Genomic DNA, 19,722 nt, shown 5'->3' on the forward strand with positions numbered 1-19,722 from the left:
GTAAATTCACAGTCTTAATATGCAGTTGTTAGCCTTAATCAAGCCTTTAGTCAAAACACATTGTTGAAAAATATTTAACAGTTACTATCCTGAACAGTTCTTTTCACTAAACGGTACCTGACATCTACACATTTATACCCTTCCTTAATATCTCAAGTATTAGCATTCTTTAGAGCAGACTGATGATGGTTTAACAAATATACTTATCATGCAATTACCTACAGCATTCTGTTCAACAAGTATGCTATGAAAAACTGTCTCATAATTGTTGCGATGCACAAAATGGGTAAACTTAGAGAGTGTATTAGCCTTTTAGAGCACTGTTCAACACCTACACATGCCGGCCCTGGTGGCAGCAGGGTAACGTCCTCGCCTACCAACCCAGAGGTCGCAGGTTCGATTCCCGCCTAGGTGGATTTTCCTCCATCTAGGGCTTGATTGTATGTGATTGTCTTCAATGTAATGTCTGTAATGTAAGGGTTGGGTGGAAGAAGGGACTATAGTTCTCAACCTCGCCCAATTAAGTCTATAAATAAATAAATATTTAGCTTCAGCAGTTAACAAGACAACATAATCCTGTTTCTTACTACCTCAGGCTACTGCACCTTCTACAAAGTCAAGCTCATAACCAGTTCATGATACTCTATCCTCTTTGTCACTAGAATAGTCAGCATCAGCATACCCTTCCAGTGGCTTGCCAGTCTATAAAATAAAAACCACACGCATGTTTATCAACCTAAAGGTCCGTTTGATAGGTGATGGTAGAGTTAACCCAAAGCTAAGCCCAATGGCATCTGAACACACATTAAGGTAGGGTAACCAGATTCTTTCCCTGTGCTGCTTATGGTTTACCAGGAAGTTCTGGTACCCAAAAAATCACGAAGCTTGAATGAAGGTGCCCAGAGGCATGCCCAGGAATTGAACCCGGGTCCTCCAGTTAATGATCCAATACTCTACCCTAGGACTACCATGTATCCCTTCTTTTTATATACTATTCCATAATTCATGAAAACCTTAAGACAGTGAGGCAACTTTTTTGCATGCTCCCAATATTTCATGACATTACAACTGTTATAATCGTACCTACTATTAAAGTGATATAAAGTCTAGTTCAAATCATCATATATTTCAAGCTTCAAATCAATATCTGGTAGGGCACATTTGATAGTATTTCTGGGTCATTTTTGGTTTATTGTTTGGACCAACTTCCACAGAAGATGACATGGAGTTACAGTGTCACATATTCAAATGAGTCAACATTGTACCTTTTTTAAATGCCTTCTAATCAACAGATAATGTATCCTTGTACCTCTGAAGTTTTATTCCATGAACACTCTGGACTTCTACAAGTCTCTTATTTCAAAGTGCTTTTGAAGTGGAGATAAAAAGCTACTCAAAACCATATAACTCCTACCAAAATCATCCACATGCACCACAGGGATGCAGAGCAAATCAGCATTGCCTTTCACATATACACATGGTAAGCTAGATAGATAGATAGTTGTCTCTATTTTCGGACAAAGGCTTTTAAGACTATGAAGTCTCTTCTACCATGGCTCATCATGATTCCATCAAAAGGTATTGAAACCCTAAATCAATCAAAACACCCTACATTTTTCATGCCAGGATTCTTGTTTCAGTCCATTGATTACTCTTTTTAGGTGACACACCTTCTTCAGCCTCCATATCAACCATTTTGAAATGTTATCCAACTTCTTCCTGAACTGCTTTGGGACATTTTCATAAGCTATATACCCATAAATGCCAAATAATTGATCAATTAGGGATATGTCCCAATGCACACTCTTGGTTTCATATGTGGCCTTCAGATGATTTCATATATCATATGCTGCCTGCTTTCCAGACCTGCATCTTGGGACCAAACTCAAGAGACATATAAATATTTGTTCTTGCCTTCTTAGGAAGTTTCTTCTGCAGCTCCAATGCACCTTTGGGCATCACTTCAGGCACACAGTCCAGCAAATCCTTATCGAAAAGATAAATTACCATATCCTTAGCTCAAATCTTATAGTTTGTGGCTACTCCTCACTTTTCCATCTACAGCAATGAACTAGTGGTGTTTGTGATCAAAGTAGTTCCCATTTCAGTAATTTTCAAATGCTAAATACAAAATTATCAATGTCCTCTCAATGTGGTGCAATGTTAAAGAGGTCAGATCAGCAATTCAGTTAACTACTCACTAACCAATGGACATCAATATATCCACAGACTGAGCCAAATATTTATGACCATCTGAGCCTATTACCAAATGGCAGTTTTCAACTTTGGCATCAATTATCAATTTACATTCAAGAATGCAAATGTAAATGTCCATAACTTGGGCATAAAAACCAGGAGGAGGATCATTTTTTATTCTAGTATTCTTCATCCTACGTGGTGCACTGACAAATGCATAGGTAGGGGTGAGCATGCCAAAATTCAAATTCACATATAGATTACAATATTCTACACAAAAAGTGGTGTGATATAAATATAAGGATTGGCAAAAATGAAGTAGCATAGGAAAAGGACTCGCAGGCAAGTCAGAATACTGAAAAGCAGATCTAGAAGAGGTACATCACAGCATCCATAAAGTTGATGCCTTGACCATGCTTCTAACAGAAAAACTAGTATTCTTACTCCATAATTCTGCCATCCCATGTACATTGGTAGAACCTGTTCCACTTTGTTTTGATTGGCAGAGCAATTTAACTTGTTATTATGGAGTTCACTCAATCATATGATCACATTGAGGCCATATATATAAGTGCATGCCACTAACCAGATCAAACACCTTTCCAGACAATGCTCATCCCAAGGTCAGTGTATTTTTGAATGAGATGAGCATAAAATTTTATATTTTAAATCCTAGAAAAGTATAAACATAGGAAGCATGGTACAGCATTTATTTATCAACTCTAAGGTAATAATTTATTTTGCTAGGTACCACCACCTGTAGTAACATGGAATATTGCACCAAGTATGGGCCAGTCCTACAAGTGCAGAGAGGTAGATATTAAGCCAATACCATGCTACTACCTTAGGGTGATGGAAAAAATGGGTAGCTGTCATGCTGGAGAGGTAAGAAACTATTTTGCAATAAGAAAAACTTCTTATTCAGATAAATTACTTATTTTGTATTATGCTAACCATGAATAACAACATCCATCTTATCCAGGTTGTAATATGTAGTACAAGTAGCCTAAGTGATTCATCTCCAGTGGATGGATTGAGAGCTTCCAATGCAACATTGGACTCAAATAGCAGCATTCCAATTGGTGGGCGCCTGGTGGCAGTCCGATCAACAACACCTAAGTCAGTAAAGGCTCCTGCATCAACACCAGGAGTTACAGCACCTGATGGAAACATAACACTGCGTGAAGTAAGGTTCCTTGCATCCCTTTCTGATCCTAATATTGTGCGAGTACTCGGTATCTGCTCAGCAAACCTCACAAAAGATGGAGGTTTTAAGGAGACAAAAACAAAAGATGATGAGGATGGCGGAGGACTTGTGGAACAAAACTGCAATTGTGTAGACAATGAAGATGAAGCAAATATTGAGAAGGATTCTGCCATGGGATTGTTATGGACTGTTTTGGAATATCCTGAGTTTGGAGATTTAACCCATTTCCTGAAATTCAGAACTTCCCAAACATCATGTGCTAAAACTAACAGCCTCAACTCCATAAGGTAAATTTTAAAACTATGAATTTTTTAATATAGCATTAATTTCAGTGATTTGCAATTATTCTCTTAAGACACAACCAACATTTAAATCCCTTAAGGATACTTGAATAACATTTTGCTAATGATCCAGTATTAAATCTTATTTTTAGTTTGTTTATACTAGACCTCACTGGCACGTACTGAAGTAAAATAAGAGCAATTCTAGCTTCAGAAATTAAACAACTATTTTATAAACTGTCATGCTGGAGAGATTTTAAACTATTTTGCAATACACAACACTCAGAAAAATTACTCATTATGTATTATGTTAGACATGAATAACAACATCCTTTTATCCGGGCTATCATATGTAGTGCAAGTAGCCTAAATGAGTCATCTTCAGTAGATGTAATAAGTCCTTTAGGTACTAACTCTACTCATAAATCTTATCAGTCAGGCATAAAAATACAGGCAAGTAATGCATGTCCACAACTTTCTCCTCCATTTACTATGGACATTGTCGGCTGATTTCTTAGTGGTCAGCTACAATAATTATGTATTTAAAAAAGAAAAATAGACTACATGACTTAAAAAAAACCCATCTTGATTATCTAATTTCTCTATGATTTATATGAATTATCTGAATACCACAGAGGCTAGTAAAATAGAAATATTTTACATCAGATTGTCTTTTCTGAGCTCATGGCTCCTTTTAGGTCTGTCATTAAGAACTTGCCCCCATTTTCAAATAAGCCCCTAAGAAGTCCCTAAAATGAATAATATCTTCATAAGTAATGAGACAGTATTTCCTGCAGTACCTGCCTTATTCAAAACTTCCTACTTTTCTTTCATCAGTATATCATTATTACATACAGAATAATGGTGCTTTCAAAGGATGCAGTCAACTGTAAATGTATTGACATCTATCTCTAGTGTTCAGAATAAACTGTGGGAGATGCCGCAACAGTAACTTTTAACGGAGTCATTAGCAAATGTGCATTTCAATGCAACAATTTCAGAGTGTAAAAATCATTTGCCTTGACCGGGATTCAAACCTGGATCCCTGAATGTCCAATTGAGTGCTTTAGCCAGTTAAGCTATCGAGGCATCCTCTTAAACTCTGAAATTTTGAGGGCTTTAAAGGAACAAGATATTGTGAAAAAATACCGCACATACCGGGGAGGCGACCGACAGCTGAGGTCATTAGCTCCATTAGAGATGGATTGTAAAGTTATAAAATTAATGAAGGTTGAGTAAAATGCATCCAATACCTTAATCACCATGGACAGTTTTGGCAGAGTTGACAGAGGAATTACAGACTGTGATGGGAAATATTATAAGAGTAGGGAAATACTGTAGAAAGCTGGTAAACGCACAAAATTAATGTCATGAGAAACAGAGAGGAAGAAGGGATAGTGAAGATATGGCTGGAGAGGTAGAGGTTGAACAAGCACAGACCTTAAAGTAATTGGGAAGATTCATGACTACAAATGTAAGTTATATTGAGGTAATGAAAAGCAATAAATCAATGGAAGAGAGAGATCTTGGATGAGTAAAAGTACTGCTTACCACTGGAGCAGTAGTTTTAGTTAGTGGAGGCACCCAATATCCAAGATCAAACACACAGATTAAAACTGGATTAATGCCATTTGAGCTATGTACAAAATTTTCCAAGTTTATAGTCCTTAGTAGTCAAATGGCATATTGTATGTGAGAAGTGGATATTTTCAAAGAGGAAAGATAAGTATTTGGAAGGTTTTTAAATTGTGAACTAGAATGAAGAAATGGGTCAATAATGTGAGAAATCAAGTGGTTTTGAAGAGGGTGGAAGAGAAGAGGAGCCTGTAATTAGAATTAAGAGAAAACCTCCCGTGTTGGGCAACCTATTATGAAGACAGTGCTTACAGAGAAGGATCATGATGGATAAGATCAATGAGAAAAGGTGAATAAGATTTGAGTTTTAACAGTTAACAGATTTAAGGAAATGAAGAGGCTACCAAAGATAGAAGACAATGCTCAGGACCAAAGAAAATGAAGGGTTTGTCCAATTGTTTGTTACCAGCCTGAGGACACACAGAAGAAAATGATTTTAAAAGCAAAACTTGAAAGGAGTATGGGCCGAGTGCATCAAAATTTTATTTTTCCAAATTAAATAGGTAGAATAGCATTTCAATTCACTAAAAATCAAGAAAAAATATGAATAAATAATCTGCATTGAAAATGTTTCTCATATTACCGGACATGTTGTCAAAACGCCATAAAGATGCGAAACTGAAAGGATTGAGAATGAAAATTTAATGAAGGAGTAGAGAAGAGTTTTGAAGTTAAAAAATTAAAGCAGAAAAGAGTTTTGAGTCATCTATGCAACAATGAATAAACAATGACCTGTTCTGAATTTGGTATTTATAGAATTCAGCACACAGGAGTGCAATCACAGATCCTTTTTGGCTAATCATCCAAATTCCCATCCATAGTTCAGATGTTTGGACTTTGGATCGGGATTGGACTTGGAATCAAACTCGAATGAATGCAGAAATGCTAATTATCATATTAAGTAGAGTTCCATACAAGAACAATAGAATAACACTGATAGCATTTTTATTATCCATCACATTGCTGATCCGTATAGTTTCAGGCTTAACTTTGTGGAGACTTTTCATATTGGAGAGAAAACATAATAAACAATTGTGATTTCCAGTACAGAATGATTATTGATGATGATTTCCACTATAGTATGATTTGATTACCGATGATTATTGATACATATTAATGATTATTATGAAGCCATTGTGCCCAAAGAGATCCAAATAATATTATTTGCCAGGCTCCCAATGACTATAAAATTGTTTTTGCAGTAAATTTTCAAGCTCAAATTGAGACATATCAATTCAAATCAACAAGCTGGAGTACACACAACATTTTCATAATAGTTTTAAAAAGTATGACTCATTTTTCCTCTATAAGTCACACTTTACCTTGAAATTTCTCATAATACTTAGTTATTTTTAATGGTTTCAAAGAAGTAGGTATTGCTAATCATTAGCAATTTTAATTCATTTTTTCTATAAAGATGTATCTTTGAGCCATCTTTATCATATAATAACAGTATAAATTTTGGTGAGTCCATGTTTATTCATTGGAATTGCTTTGGTCACTAGCAATTCCATTTGGATAATGGATTCAAATTGTTCGAAAAATTTAATAAAGGAATTATTTCCTCTTTTTTCTATAGCTATGGGTGCCTTATTTATATGGCAACACAAATTGCTTCGGGTATGAAGTACATGGAGTCGAAAAACATTGCTCACAAAGATTTAGCTGCAAGGTAAGGACCATTAAACTTTTATTTATATCTCAGTTAAAAATTTAAATTGAGCACAAGCTAATTTAAATTAAACGAAAAACATGCACTGATATATATTGATGAATATATTGATGATGTTTTAATGTAACATCAATAACTAATTCAACATTACTTAAAAGAAAATTCATTAAATCAAACTGCCAACAGGATATTGATTGAATTGAGCTCTTACGGCTAGCAGTATTGAATAAATGAAATGACTTCTATAGCCGTAAACAGTTTACCTATCAAAACTGTTTGCATTCACCTTTCTCATCGCTTCCTTTTTTACCCTTACCCCATCCTTTGACTTGTGCTGGTGCCAACTAACCCCATTTGTGCTTTGTTTTGAAAGGTAAACTGTTTACAGCTATTGGAGTCATTTCATTTATTCAATGCCAACAGGATATTAAAAATATTTTTAAAATATATCATCATTGACTCATTGATTTTTACACTTTTAATGAAAACTTGAAATGCTTCCTGATGGTTGACATTAATTCTACACCAATTGAATCAGGGCTTACATTTTGAATTGACAACTATTTGAAAGGACTTGTATACACACAAAGTTACCAAACTTTATGGCAATAAGTGACTTTTCCTTCCAGAAACTGTTTGGTTGGCAGAGGCTATGCAATTAAGATTGCTGATGTTGCAATGTGTAATGGTGCCTATCACGAAGACTACAGTGAGATTGGAGGACGACCTCCAGCTCCAATCAGGTGGCTTCCATGGGAAAGCATACTTTTGGTAACATTTAATTCACTCTATTATTTCAATATTTTTGTATAAATGAAAATTATGTAATTTTCCACTCAAATATTACTAAACTGAATGAACAATTTTCACATGAATATGTGTTGCTGCAGTGGTTTCCTGATGCCCATACAGCCCTCACAGCATAAAACTATATCCATAACATTGAATTATTCAATTTCCTAAAAGCATAAATTTTTGTAGCTCTTCACAGCAAATCTATCAGTAAGGGCCACACTGATAAGCCGCAGCAATTAATTTGACTGTCATTTTGATAGCAGGTTTGAAATTTATTCAATCTATTAGTCTCCAGTCATATTGGAGAATATGCAATTTTGAAATTAATGAGAAATTGCATCTATTAAAATTTAAAATGCATTTATAAAGTTTTTTATTCATTTAGTAGCACATATTCTTTCCTTCTCCAGGTCTCTAAATACTTAAGAATACACAAAAGTTATACCTAGTATATGAAAATGCCATGTCTGTGAAATGCATGAAAACCAATCCGGTTTTTTTAAATCTCCCTCATTTTTACAATGGAAAAAAAACTTTTGCAGGGAACAATCATACATACTATTTAAAGTCCTTAATTGAAATATTAATATCAGTGGGATTTGAAAACTATAAAATGTTATGAAAATATTCTAAATCAAAAAGTACCAATGAATATCACCTATTATTGTATCACCTAATCGTTTCATCAAATAATCAAATGCTTGTTTACAGTAAGCTAATCCTAATAACTAGATAACATGCATGCCTTTAATACTGAATTATTTTAACAGGATCGCTACACGTGTCACAGCAGTGCCTGGTCATTTGCAGTTACGCTTTGGGAAATATTACAGCTGGCTAGTGAAAAACCTTTCAGCAATCTTTCTAATGAACTAGTAATTCAGAATGCTGAACATATGTATTATGGAGGAGAGCTTCAGGTAAGATCAATTCTTTCCTTAAGTATGGCAGATTAAAATTTCTCCCTAGCTCACCAAGTTTACTTGAGTAATAAATAGACTTAAATGCACTGCCATGACAAACACTAGGGATGAGTGAAACTTCATTATATTTAATATCAATTGTATAGATCAAAATTCTAGCAAATCAAATTACACGGAAAAATTTTAATTAACTCAAATTAGGAAGAGGTATGCATGAATACAAATTTATAATTTGATGAATTAATATGTTTTTGCCTTTCTCTTTGTAAAAATTGTTATTCCTCTTAATAATAATTAAAAAAATAGCACCTGATTATTTATTCTAGAGCAAGAATTTTTAATAATTTCAAGCTGACCTCATTTCAATAAAATAGGACGACTCGTGATTAAACCTCAAAAGCTATATGTTGAATTACACAATACAATTGAATGTTGTATTCTATGTGATACCTACACATGTATACTTTTTCCTTACAAATGAAAATTTAAATGATTATCATATTTTATATCCATAGGTTATGCTTCCCAAACCAAGTTTATGCCCTAAAGAAGTATATGATTTAATGACAGAATGCTGGAAGAGAGATGAAGACTTAAGGCCTACATTCAAGGAGATACATATGTTCCTCAAAAGGAAAAACATTGGGTATCAAATTGGATCATAAAGAAGGAACCAGAATGGAGAAAATATCCTAGGTTCAACCCTGAAGTTTCAGTATTCAACTGAATGATGGGAGTTTGCTGGTGGAACTGGACCAAATTCATTCAACAACTGTTGCATTTAGTACTGCAGTACAATGACTCTCAAGTGTAAATATGTAAATAATACTTGGAAATTTTTAGTTTAGCAATTGAGATGATGGTGCTTTGAAGCTTAAACTACAATTAAAGCTGTTTAATTAGGATTAAATACCTAATAAAACACTTTTTATAAATGTAGTTAGGTGAAGTTGTGTGAAGAATGTGTACATTTGTTGGTGCGAGAGGATTCACACAAAACATCAGGTATTAGCAACTATGGCCAAATAATAAGTTTTTCATTCTAGCCATGTTTGGAGCATTACTTTTTAGAAGTAGAAAATTTAATTGGCACTTTACAATACAAGAAAAGTTCCAAATTCAATGGCTAACCCTGTGGACATGAAGTGACTTGTGCTCAACAAACTTCCATAAGAACTGATTAAATATTGCATGAAATGTGTCTAGGGATTGCCAACTTAAAATATTTTCAATGAACGTCAAAATTATGATTGAATCAATGTGATCATCATCATTTCATTCAGTGCACGATCAAGGAAATATCTAATAACTTGTTGGGAACTGAAATTACATATTATCCTATGAAAGAGCTCCATATTTTTATAGTTGTTGAAAGAAGTTCTGCAGAATAGGGAAGAATAGAAAAAACAATATAATCATAACAAAATGTTCACAAATTAGGAAAAATTGAGATTATGATTTTCAAGCCATATAGGATTTAGAATAAGTTGAGACATTCATCACACTGCAACTTGGCTTGAACAATAATAGAAATTCAAAATTTCAAAATAGAAAACTAAGTTAATTCTAAATAATTCTGCTGACATGAATTAGAGCTTTCCTCAACTCATAACTCATACAAAACCAGGATATCATGTGGTTATATTTTAATGAAAAGGTATTAAAAAAATGAAATTTATTAATTTTTTATTTCAAATAATAACTACAACATGATATAGTACTTTGTACTGTGTACTTTTCAACAAGTAGTTCATCATCACTACCAGTGTATTTTTTTTCTTAGAGCAGCAATACCTTAATTAAAATGATGATTCATTTTAAAAATATACCAAAGAGCATGTTTTGTAAATGTGAATAATGTGACTGAAATAAATGGACCATTTTTGAAATGAAGGTTGGCTCGTGACTTTATTATTGATTTCTTAGTTTTGAGGTATGGTAGTCCAGTGGGTAGAGTGCTGGGCTACTGACCTGAGGGCTTGGGCTCAATTCCAGGTGATGCCTCGGGCCACCCTCAGTTGCACCCAAGATGTGTGATATTTCAGGAGACAAGTACTCTTGGGAAGCCAAAAGTGAATATGGAAATGAACTGGCTCCTCTACCCTTGTACGTGAATTTCACTGTTTCAAAGGCACTGTCAGCCACATTCAAGAACAAGTGAGCACAGTACCTAAAGATGTCCTATATACCTACTTACATGAGCATCCCTAACTGTGACTTTTAGTAACAAACATTGTAAAATGTGCTTTTGCAATAGAGTATGTATTCCTCAGAAAGATAGTAACATTTTCCTCAATAAAATAACACTAGTGGGTGGACTAGTAAATAGTTACACCACATTGGAAATTTATCATAAATAAAATAATGAGAGGTCCATCAAAATACAAGGGAAACAGAAATTTTATATAAATAATACATATTGTTGGAGATTGCAACACAACATAGAATATAAAATCTCATAAACACATGTACTTTGAATGCCTGAAGGAGCATGGTTTCTTAATGGTAAATACTGAAATATCTCCAATGGTGCTGTGTGGAAAATGCCATAATATACTAAAGTGGCTTTAAAAATGTTGTGACTATCCACTGATCACTCAAAGGTCATGTTTATAACAACTCAGATCATAATGAAAACCATTTATATAGATGAAGTCTTATAAATCTTCTCATACATGTCCATGAGGTTTATATGCATTTGAAGTAAAATTGTGTGAACAGGATGTCATTTCATTAACAGCATTTCTGGCATTAAATCAATGAAATGCATTTTCGTTAGAGCATTTCATGACTGAGTATCAGGGAGTGACAATACAGCAATTATGTTAGCACTAACAGTTGCAATTAAAGCCATCATAAATATGCTGAATGATTATTACATAAGGTTCCACAACACTTTGAATACTACGCATGGATTCTAATGATTTACTATTGCACACCTAATAAATACAACGACTCAATATGCATTAAAATTTAGTTGTACGATTTCTGTTAGAATTTGATTAAAGTAACTCTACATAACATTTGCAAATAAGGAAGCAGTTCACCAAAAAGTTCATGATGAACATAACCTACTATGGATCAGAGATAATGAACAATGGAAAAGTAAATGAGCATAGGATAGGAGCCTTTGAAACATGGTGATGGAGGATAATGCTTAAGATTAAATGGGCAGACAAATTTAAGAAAAGTATTAGACAGATGAGCAGAATAGGTAAGTGTCATATGGAGCACACTACCACAAAGAAGACTCAGATGGCCTGTACACACACTGAGGTAAAATGTATAGATAAGAATAAAGGGAAGATCCAACCAATAGATAAGTACTTAGGACAAATTAAGAATCAGAGAAGCCAAAGAAGGGGTTGAGATAAGTTACATTTAAATGGATATAATATGTTTTAACTTCAGCAATAGGCAATCATTCCAATTTAGAATAGCTTTGGGCTCAACCTTAGCAAATGCAAAGGTTAAAGTTCTACATTCAACATCTCAGTTTAATACTTCACTTTCTAGGTTGGATTATTTTTGTTTTCAACCCGAACTTCCATTGCCTTTTTTCGACATCACCTTACTACTTGGAAGAGACGTAAATCCTTGATATGCTGGCACCATGGCACCAATGTCTATTGTTTAACCTCACCTTAATGTCCAAATGGACATTTCCCATTCCCTTTAGTCTCAGTTTTTTGTTATCACATATCGTTTGAGGTATTTTTCTTTATTTATACAAACACTTACGGTTATGGAGGCCTTTCGATGATCAGAATCCAATTGCTTTTTAACGGCTGCATAGGTGGTATAGCTGAGTGATTGAATAGCTTCTGTGGTGTTGAATCAGCTCTCTTTGCAGAGAAATAGCTCTTAGGGCAGATTTCATTAATGGGCTCCTACACCGCCACTTAAAATTTCAAAACTCACATATTACTGAAAGTAAAGCGATAAAAAATGTCAACCTTTTCATTTCTTTGGAGAACTAAAAAAGAATTTTGACACATTTCAAAATATAGCCTTCTAACAATAGCCATAGTACACCAACTTTTTTAGGTTTCCACAATTGACGTCACGTTTACTGAATCACTATTTCTAAAACGAAGTGGTACATACTTCGATAACTTCACCACAAAATATATTTATCAAAAGTTCGGTTTAATTTTACCTGAAACTGCAGCGTTTGACCGCACAAATGGGGCATGAGTCCAGAAATTATATCTTATACTCTTGCGCAAGGTTAAAACATCAAATAACTTAAACTTTTAGGACAGAACGACTTCATGACACATGTATACTCAAGTGAGCTAAATTAAACTGACGAGGTGTTATAAAAGACGGTTTCGTTATCGAATAATCAGGACTTGCAGTACCTTGATTTGAACAATGACACTAAACACCACTAATTACTCTTGTAACTGCGTTTCGCCTTTTCAAAGATATCTTCAACAAAAATTGAATATCCTCATAAAAAATTACTTATGCCTTGCATTCAATTACCTCGTGTGTCCTGTTCAGCTGATCTTGGCGTGCTTCTGCTGTCATGTAATATCCAATTATGGTCATAGAGTGCGCTGTTGTTGCATCACGCCGAACGATTTGGTTCTAATCGCTAGAGTGTAATGTACTTTTGTCATTTTAATTCCATATGATTAAGTGACGATGGAAAAAATCTAGGTAGCAGGGATAGAAACGAAATAAGCAACAGGGTACGTGAGCTTCATGATTCTTTAAGAAATGGGAATTCAGCGACCACGGAAAATTGAGCCGAGATTACCTTATCGTGATTCCGGAAAACAGTTGCGGTTGTAGCAAAGGCAAAAACCAATGGGAATAAATGTACCCCTATTAATAATTAATCAAAAATATAGTTAAATTTTAAAGCAGCAGCCTCCCCATGGTCTCCTGCGAAATAAAATAGGTTTAATAACGCCACATTAGATAACTACTATCTATTTCCTGAAACAGGTTAAAGATAATACAAAACGCAAACTGAACGTTATATTGCAATTATAATAATAAATAAACACTCTTTTATGACTATACATTGAGTACCACCAGGTGAGAAGCCCACCCCAGATGATGAGAAATGTCGGAGAAACAAAATAACGTCGACCTTAGTCGACGAGTTAAAGAGTGAAACGCGAGAACTTGGCATATTTTCTATTTGTGGCAGGGTAATATTAAAGATCGCGTGAGTCAATTCTAATTTTCAGTTTGTAAAGATAGAGTCGCTTAGTTTGAGGCTTCTTTTTCAATTTTAATAATGAAAATTCTAACGAGCCAAATTGTATCGAAAAGTGGCAGAGACGACCACATACTAAATCTGAAATAGTCTGTCTTCCTAATATTAATTTAACCCAGACCTTGAAGCAAAAAATACCAATATCATAAAATTATAAATCCAATATCATAAAATGGTTAGAGAGCAATTGAGTTTTTGTAGCTTGATTCACTTTTTATTCCTTTCTTAATTGGAAGTGTGTAGACCCGTTCCTTTCACATTCACCGCACTCTAAAATAAAATGGTATGGGGAAATATCCATGTTGCATATGATTGGTCTTGAGTAACTGTGAAGGGATCGCGATAGTGCGGTAGCTAACGTACTGGTCTCCCACCCAGAGGGCTCGTGTTCGAATCCCGAAGGCGGTAGAGAGTTTTCAGTGGTACCCTGATCCCTGCTTGAGGTGCCTTATGGAGAGCACTTCGAGAAAGTGATACATTAGCTGCAGACCTTTCGTTGTTGTTTCTGAGACTTGGCACCTTCCGTTAACGGTATGCTAATGCCGACACAGGATTTCTCTCCGCCCTTTTTCTTTTCCTGTCCATGCCTAATGGCACAAATGACCTCAGCTTTCGGTCGCCTCCCCCAACAAACAATTACTAGTAAGTGATATTCATATTTCCATAACTTAGTTTTCACAAGGTTGAACATTTATGGTTTGATTGCATTACTTTTTTCGAAATATTGACTCATTAGAACGTTAATTTAATGTAATAAATTATCTGCGAGGATCGGGTCGCCCCGGTCTTTTGAAGAGCTATATTCCATTGAAGTGTATTTTTCTAATTCAATTTTCTGTGTATCTCTATGACCATATTTTATGTCATATGCCTGACCGCCAGAGCATTATAATAAATAAACAATAAGTCATTCCGCTTCCAATCCAAATCCATACTAGGTCTGTTAAATTTCTTCCCGAAATTTTTTAATGGTGTGCCTCCAGTTGGTTATTTTTATCAGCTTGGAGGGCATGTGTCCGCGGAAACTTCCCGAATAACCGCCATCAACCACTTTGTTGATATAGTTTCGACCGTTTATGGGTGTTCGCCGAGTGCGACGAAAAATCGAATTCGCGGATATGAACTCTTTGAAGGAGCAATGTTGTTCCGTGAAATCCTGCGTGAAACTCTTCAAACCCTTCACGGAAACTTATAACTAGATTACCAAGGTCCCCAAACTAAAGACCATGCTCAAAGGTAAAAGGTTTACCACCATTCCAGGGATAGAGAAAAATTCGACGGAGAACCTTATGAGCATTCCAGAAGAAGCGTTTCAGGACTTAAAAAAATGGAAACATCGTTGAAATGAAGGGGAGCCAGAAAATAATTTATTAGTGAAGTATTTTTTTCAATAAAAAGTTCGGGAAGTTTTTGAACAGACCTCGTAAACTGATTCAAAGCATTTCAAAATTCGCACTGATGCCATATTTTATATTCGGTTAAGTCCAAATCAAGTGGATAAGAACCAAATCATGAACAGAAACCAGAAAACAAAGGAAATACCGTGTGAATAATTCTGCTTCATTTTACCACCGGCGAAAAAAATTGTTTATGCCAATGAAATTAAAAGTTTAGAACAAAATCTCAAAAATAAGGAATTTGCAGGAGTTTTAATCTCTTTTGCACACGATTAGTGCCCTGATCTTGACTGAGACTTGCAATTATCCTGTACCCAATTAGGGTCACAGGGAGATAGACAACACTAGTTCCACAGTGTTAAGTGTACTGCTTATATTAGACTGCTAGTGCAGGAGGGTTAACCTTCAGTCTCAGTTCCACCTCACATTAGTAATTAATTAATCGAAAATATTGGCATGCACTTCAATATTGATAATAACCTCTAATCAGCTCATTCTATCGTCTTCATCTCATTGTGTTGATATATTTTTTCTAATGAGACATAATTTCCAGGACAGATAGGTACAAATACTCATTCTTTCCCCGAACAATCAAAAATCACAATAGTAAGAAACCGAAGTCACTTTAGAAATATTAAAAACATTGAATTTACAAGTCGGAGCAAAGTTAAACACTGCAAAGCTGTTAGGTATACTTTCAGGTGCATGTGTATGTAAGATGTAGTGTGAGTGTTTGCATGGGGTGATTTTGCCATGAATGTATGCCATTTTTTCTTTGTGGATGTATGAATTTGTGGTTCTTGCATGCGGTTTTTTTTCTTTTCTAAACTACGGGTGGTGTCCTAACACCCCCCGCCACACGCCCTTGCGGAGGCTTGCGGGGTATTAAGTAGATGTAGATGTAGATAATAAGCCAAATAAATGTTTTTTCGATGGAGAAGACCAAAAACTATTTATTTCAGTTAAAGTATATGAACTATTTTCAAAAGATACAAATTCAAAAGATACAAATTCAAAAGATATTTACTGTGTAAGCAAATTTATTATATAGGGTGCGTTCCAAAAGTAATGATATTGAATGAAATCCTAATGGTCGGAATGGGATCAAATCACTTGGAGTGGGGGGGGGGCGCTAAGCTTTGTCGCGAAACCGGTCTCAGTGCTCTCCAAGCTGTGGAAGGGACAGGAAGTCAGTTAATGTAAACCTCTGCACCGACCACGTCACGAAAAGATTGGAATCGACGATCGAGCAAAGGTACGCGATTACTAAGTTTTGTGCTAAACTGATAAAATCTTCAGGTGACTAACAAACTGATTCGTGAGGTTTACAGGGACTCAGCTCTGTCCTACTCTCAAGTTTCGAGGTGGTTAAAGGCCTTTAAGGAGGGCCGGGAAGAGGTTCACGACGAACAAAGCTCTGGGCGGCCGTTAACCAGAAAAAACTGACAACAATGTGGCTCCTGTTCGACAATTGTTGGACTCTAACGGTCGATTGAGTATCAAGATGGTTGCCAATGAACTGAACTTGTCGTCTACTGTTGTGTATCGCATCGTTACCGAAGATTTAACGATGAGGAAAGTGTGCCCTAAGCTCGTGTCCAAGGTGTTTACCACAACGCGCAATGAGTCCGCGAGTTCCTGGCAAAACACCAGGTGCCAACACTGCCCCACCCCCTATAGTCCTGACGTCACTCCAGCAAACTTCTTTGTTCCCCCAGATTAAGGCAGCCCTGAAAAACTCGTTTTTCGTCCGTAGAAAAGATCCAATCAGACGTGACGAATACCTTCGTCCCCGGAGGACGTGCCGGGAGGACGTCCCCGGAGACGCCTTCCGCGGCGCGTGCCGAACCTGGCAGAGTATCTGGAAAAAATTAGTAGAGGCCCAAGGACAGGTCTTTGAAGAATTTTAAATTTGTGCAAAACTGTTCAATAATTTACATTTAAAAATAAAAAAATTGAATTACTTTTTGAACGCACCCTGTATTCTGCAAGTAAATTTCCACCATTAAACATCCTTATTACCTAAATATTTTTTTGTAACTTAATTTTTTTTAATGAAAGCATTACAGCATCTTGCATTGCACATTTTAGAGTGTGATTTTGCTCCTTAGAGTTTGTATTGAAATCAGTGTATTGTGTTTTACCAGAGTAAGAGGCTAAAACTTAGCAGAACACTACAGTATAGGCAGTGAAGCACTTCAGTCACTGTGACATCAAGTGGGCTACCTCCCAGCATCCCCAGTACCCCATACTATTTTCACACAGCAGGAATTTTCTGGTGTGCAATTACTTCTAAAAAATAATACTTTTCTTTCAGGGTAACTGATTTGCATTTACTATCCACTAGTTATATTTATTTGATTAGGGCCAAAATGTTATAGGAAACAGCGCTGTTCAACATTACTTTTGCCTTCATTTATTCCATCCAAAATGCTTACTATTTTCCTCCTTTCCCATTGCTTTTCCAATATTCTTCACAGTCCATCTAATATCCCATTGCCCATTTAAATTCTATACTTTCACATTTCCTTTCTCCTCTGAACCTCCCCCAAAAATCCTATCTACTCCTCTTCCATGATTAGTACTTCTTTTGTTTCCCTTTCAGTCAATCTTATATCCAGACCTCCAATCTATGCTTATCCTCGTGCTTCAATGACCATATTACTGCACCATACATTATTACGTTTGACATCAAAATTTTCACTAATACTCATATTCTCTTTACAGCTATGTTCAACATCCTTGACATCAATTCCTTACTCTTTGTAAAATCTTTTTTGCCTGATGCTATTGTTCTTATGAACTCATTACATATGTTGACCAACTTCAACCAAAACACCTACAAAATAGTTGCACTGATTTGCCTAAAGTAATCCATGTCCTCCAATCTTAATGCCTAATTTAATCTCTACAACCTCATCATCTATATTTTATTAATATTTATCATATATCTCATGCCTATCACACCTATTTTTTGAATGAAGTCACTAATGATTGTTATGCTTAGGGTGACTAGCTAAATAAAGTTTGATCATTTGCTAATCTGATTTTATGAATTCCTCACTACTTCCATTTCTACAGCTTTTCCCATGCCTTTTTATAATTTTCTCCTTGTATGCAAAAAGGTATTGGTGATAGATAACAGTCCTATCTCACAATGCCCACCCTGGTTGTAATTGACATTATTTTCTATTTGTGATCACATTACCGCTATATCATCATGCATAAGTTTCTCATTTCTGAGCCCAAAATGATCACTCCCTCAGTAATCATTTGCCCTCTCCTTCATTCTTTTGCTGGAGATTCGAGGTACTACTTTAAGTGGATAGAAAATCGTACTCATTGTTTGATAGGTCTCAATGTTGCTTTTCCCATTATAGGGAAGGGAATACTGTTATAATAAAGTCTTCTCAAGATCACTCTCAAAATTGAGGCAATCTGCATGCTGATTGTGATGAGTTCTCTTACAAAATTTCTTTTTCTATTCCCCTATCACTCTTCAGGATTACTTTTCTTTTATCCTCCAGACATGTCACACCATTCCTCTTGCCTTTACTTCGCTCCTTTGAGACAAATTGCACATTCGTTTTGACTGCAGATAGAATGCAAAGAGAAGCTGATAAGAAATAGAAACAATATTATGTACTTGAATAGTTGCCATAGTTTTTCTTAGTTAGCCTTGTTAAAATAAGGATTTTGCATGACTTGGGAATTTCTTCCAAAGTCGCAATGGATATTTTTAAGGTGAGATAATGAATTATGAAGCATTCTCAGAAGCAATTGATACTGGTCAGAAGATAAGGCTCAAGCTTTCGAGCTGCACTTCTTGGAAGAGCTTAGCTTTAAGAATAAAGAGTCAATTAAGGTTGACCCAAGCATACAGCACTTCATATAACTACTTCCCTCACTGTTGGCAGCTTCAGTATGTCATTTGGTCCTATCTCTAGGACAGGCAGAACACTAAGAAGGATGGGATTTTTGGTGGGATTCGTTGCACATAAAAAAGAATAATTTCCCCACAAAATTTCAACAAACCATAAAGACCTCCTTTGAATGCTTTTAGCAGGATCTTGTTGTAAAAACAAACGGAGGATATTGAACTATGTGGCATTTTGGCAGGCATGTTGGTAAAAGTAAAGTAGCATGGAACCAAGGTGAGGAGGCTAGGGACAGGTAAAGAAAAAAAAGGTGAATGATGTATTCGATTATTTCTGGCTCAACTCTGTGGAAGTTTGTGTTCATTAAATGAAGAACACAATGTATTTTTCTACTGCTCTTTATTTTTGTGTAATAAACAACAGTGGAAAAATACATTGTGTTCTTCATTAAATGAGGCAAATGATTTTTGGCAACTATCTCATTTAACAATTTTGACTTGAA

The 19,722-nt window shown here is 35.4% G+C and overlaps 1 protein-coding gene across 1 annotated transcript in view; it reads left to right on the forward strand.

The window, feature by feature from the left end:
* LOC139689965 (discoidin domain-containing receptor 2-like) overlaps positions 1 to 9,941 on the forward strand; it is a 654,793-nt gene extending 644,852 nt beyond the window's left edge. The window contains exons 14-19 of the mRNA XM_071587123.1: positions 2,944 to 3,081; positions 3,179 to 3,690; positions 6,899 to 6,991; positions 7,621 to 7,762; positions 8,557 to 8,706; positions 9,225 to 9,941. Coding sequence (XP_071443224.1) covers positions 2,944 to 3,081; positions 3,179 to 3,690; positions 6,899 to 6,991; positions 7,621 to 7,762; positions 8,557 to 8,706; positions 9,225 to 9,374 — 1,185 coding nt within the window. The 3' untranslated portion in view covers positions 9,375 to 9,941. The remainder of the gene's footprint in view (positions 1 to 2,943; positions 3,082 to 3,178; positions 3,691 to 6,898; positions 6,992 to 7,620; positions 7,763 to 8,556; positions 8,707 to 9,224) is intronic.
* The last annotated feature ends 9,781 nt before the right edge of the window (positions 9,942 to 19,722 follow it).

This window comes from Hetaerina americana, unplaced genomic scaffold (assembly GCF_022747635.1).
Source record: "Hetaerina americana unplaced genomic scaffold, ioHetAmer1.1.p SCAF_3, whole genome shotgun sequence".
In the NCBI taxonomy this organism is placed as follows: Eukaryota; Metazoa; Arthropoda; class Insecta; order Odonata; family Calopterygidae; genus Hetaerina; species Hetaerina americana.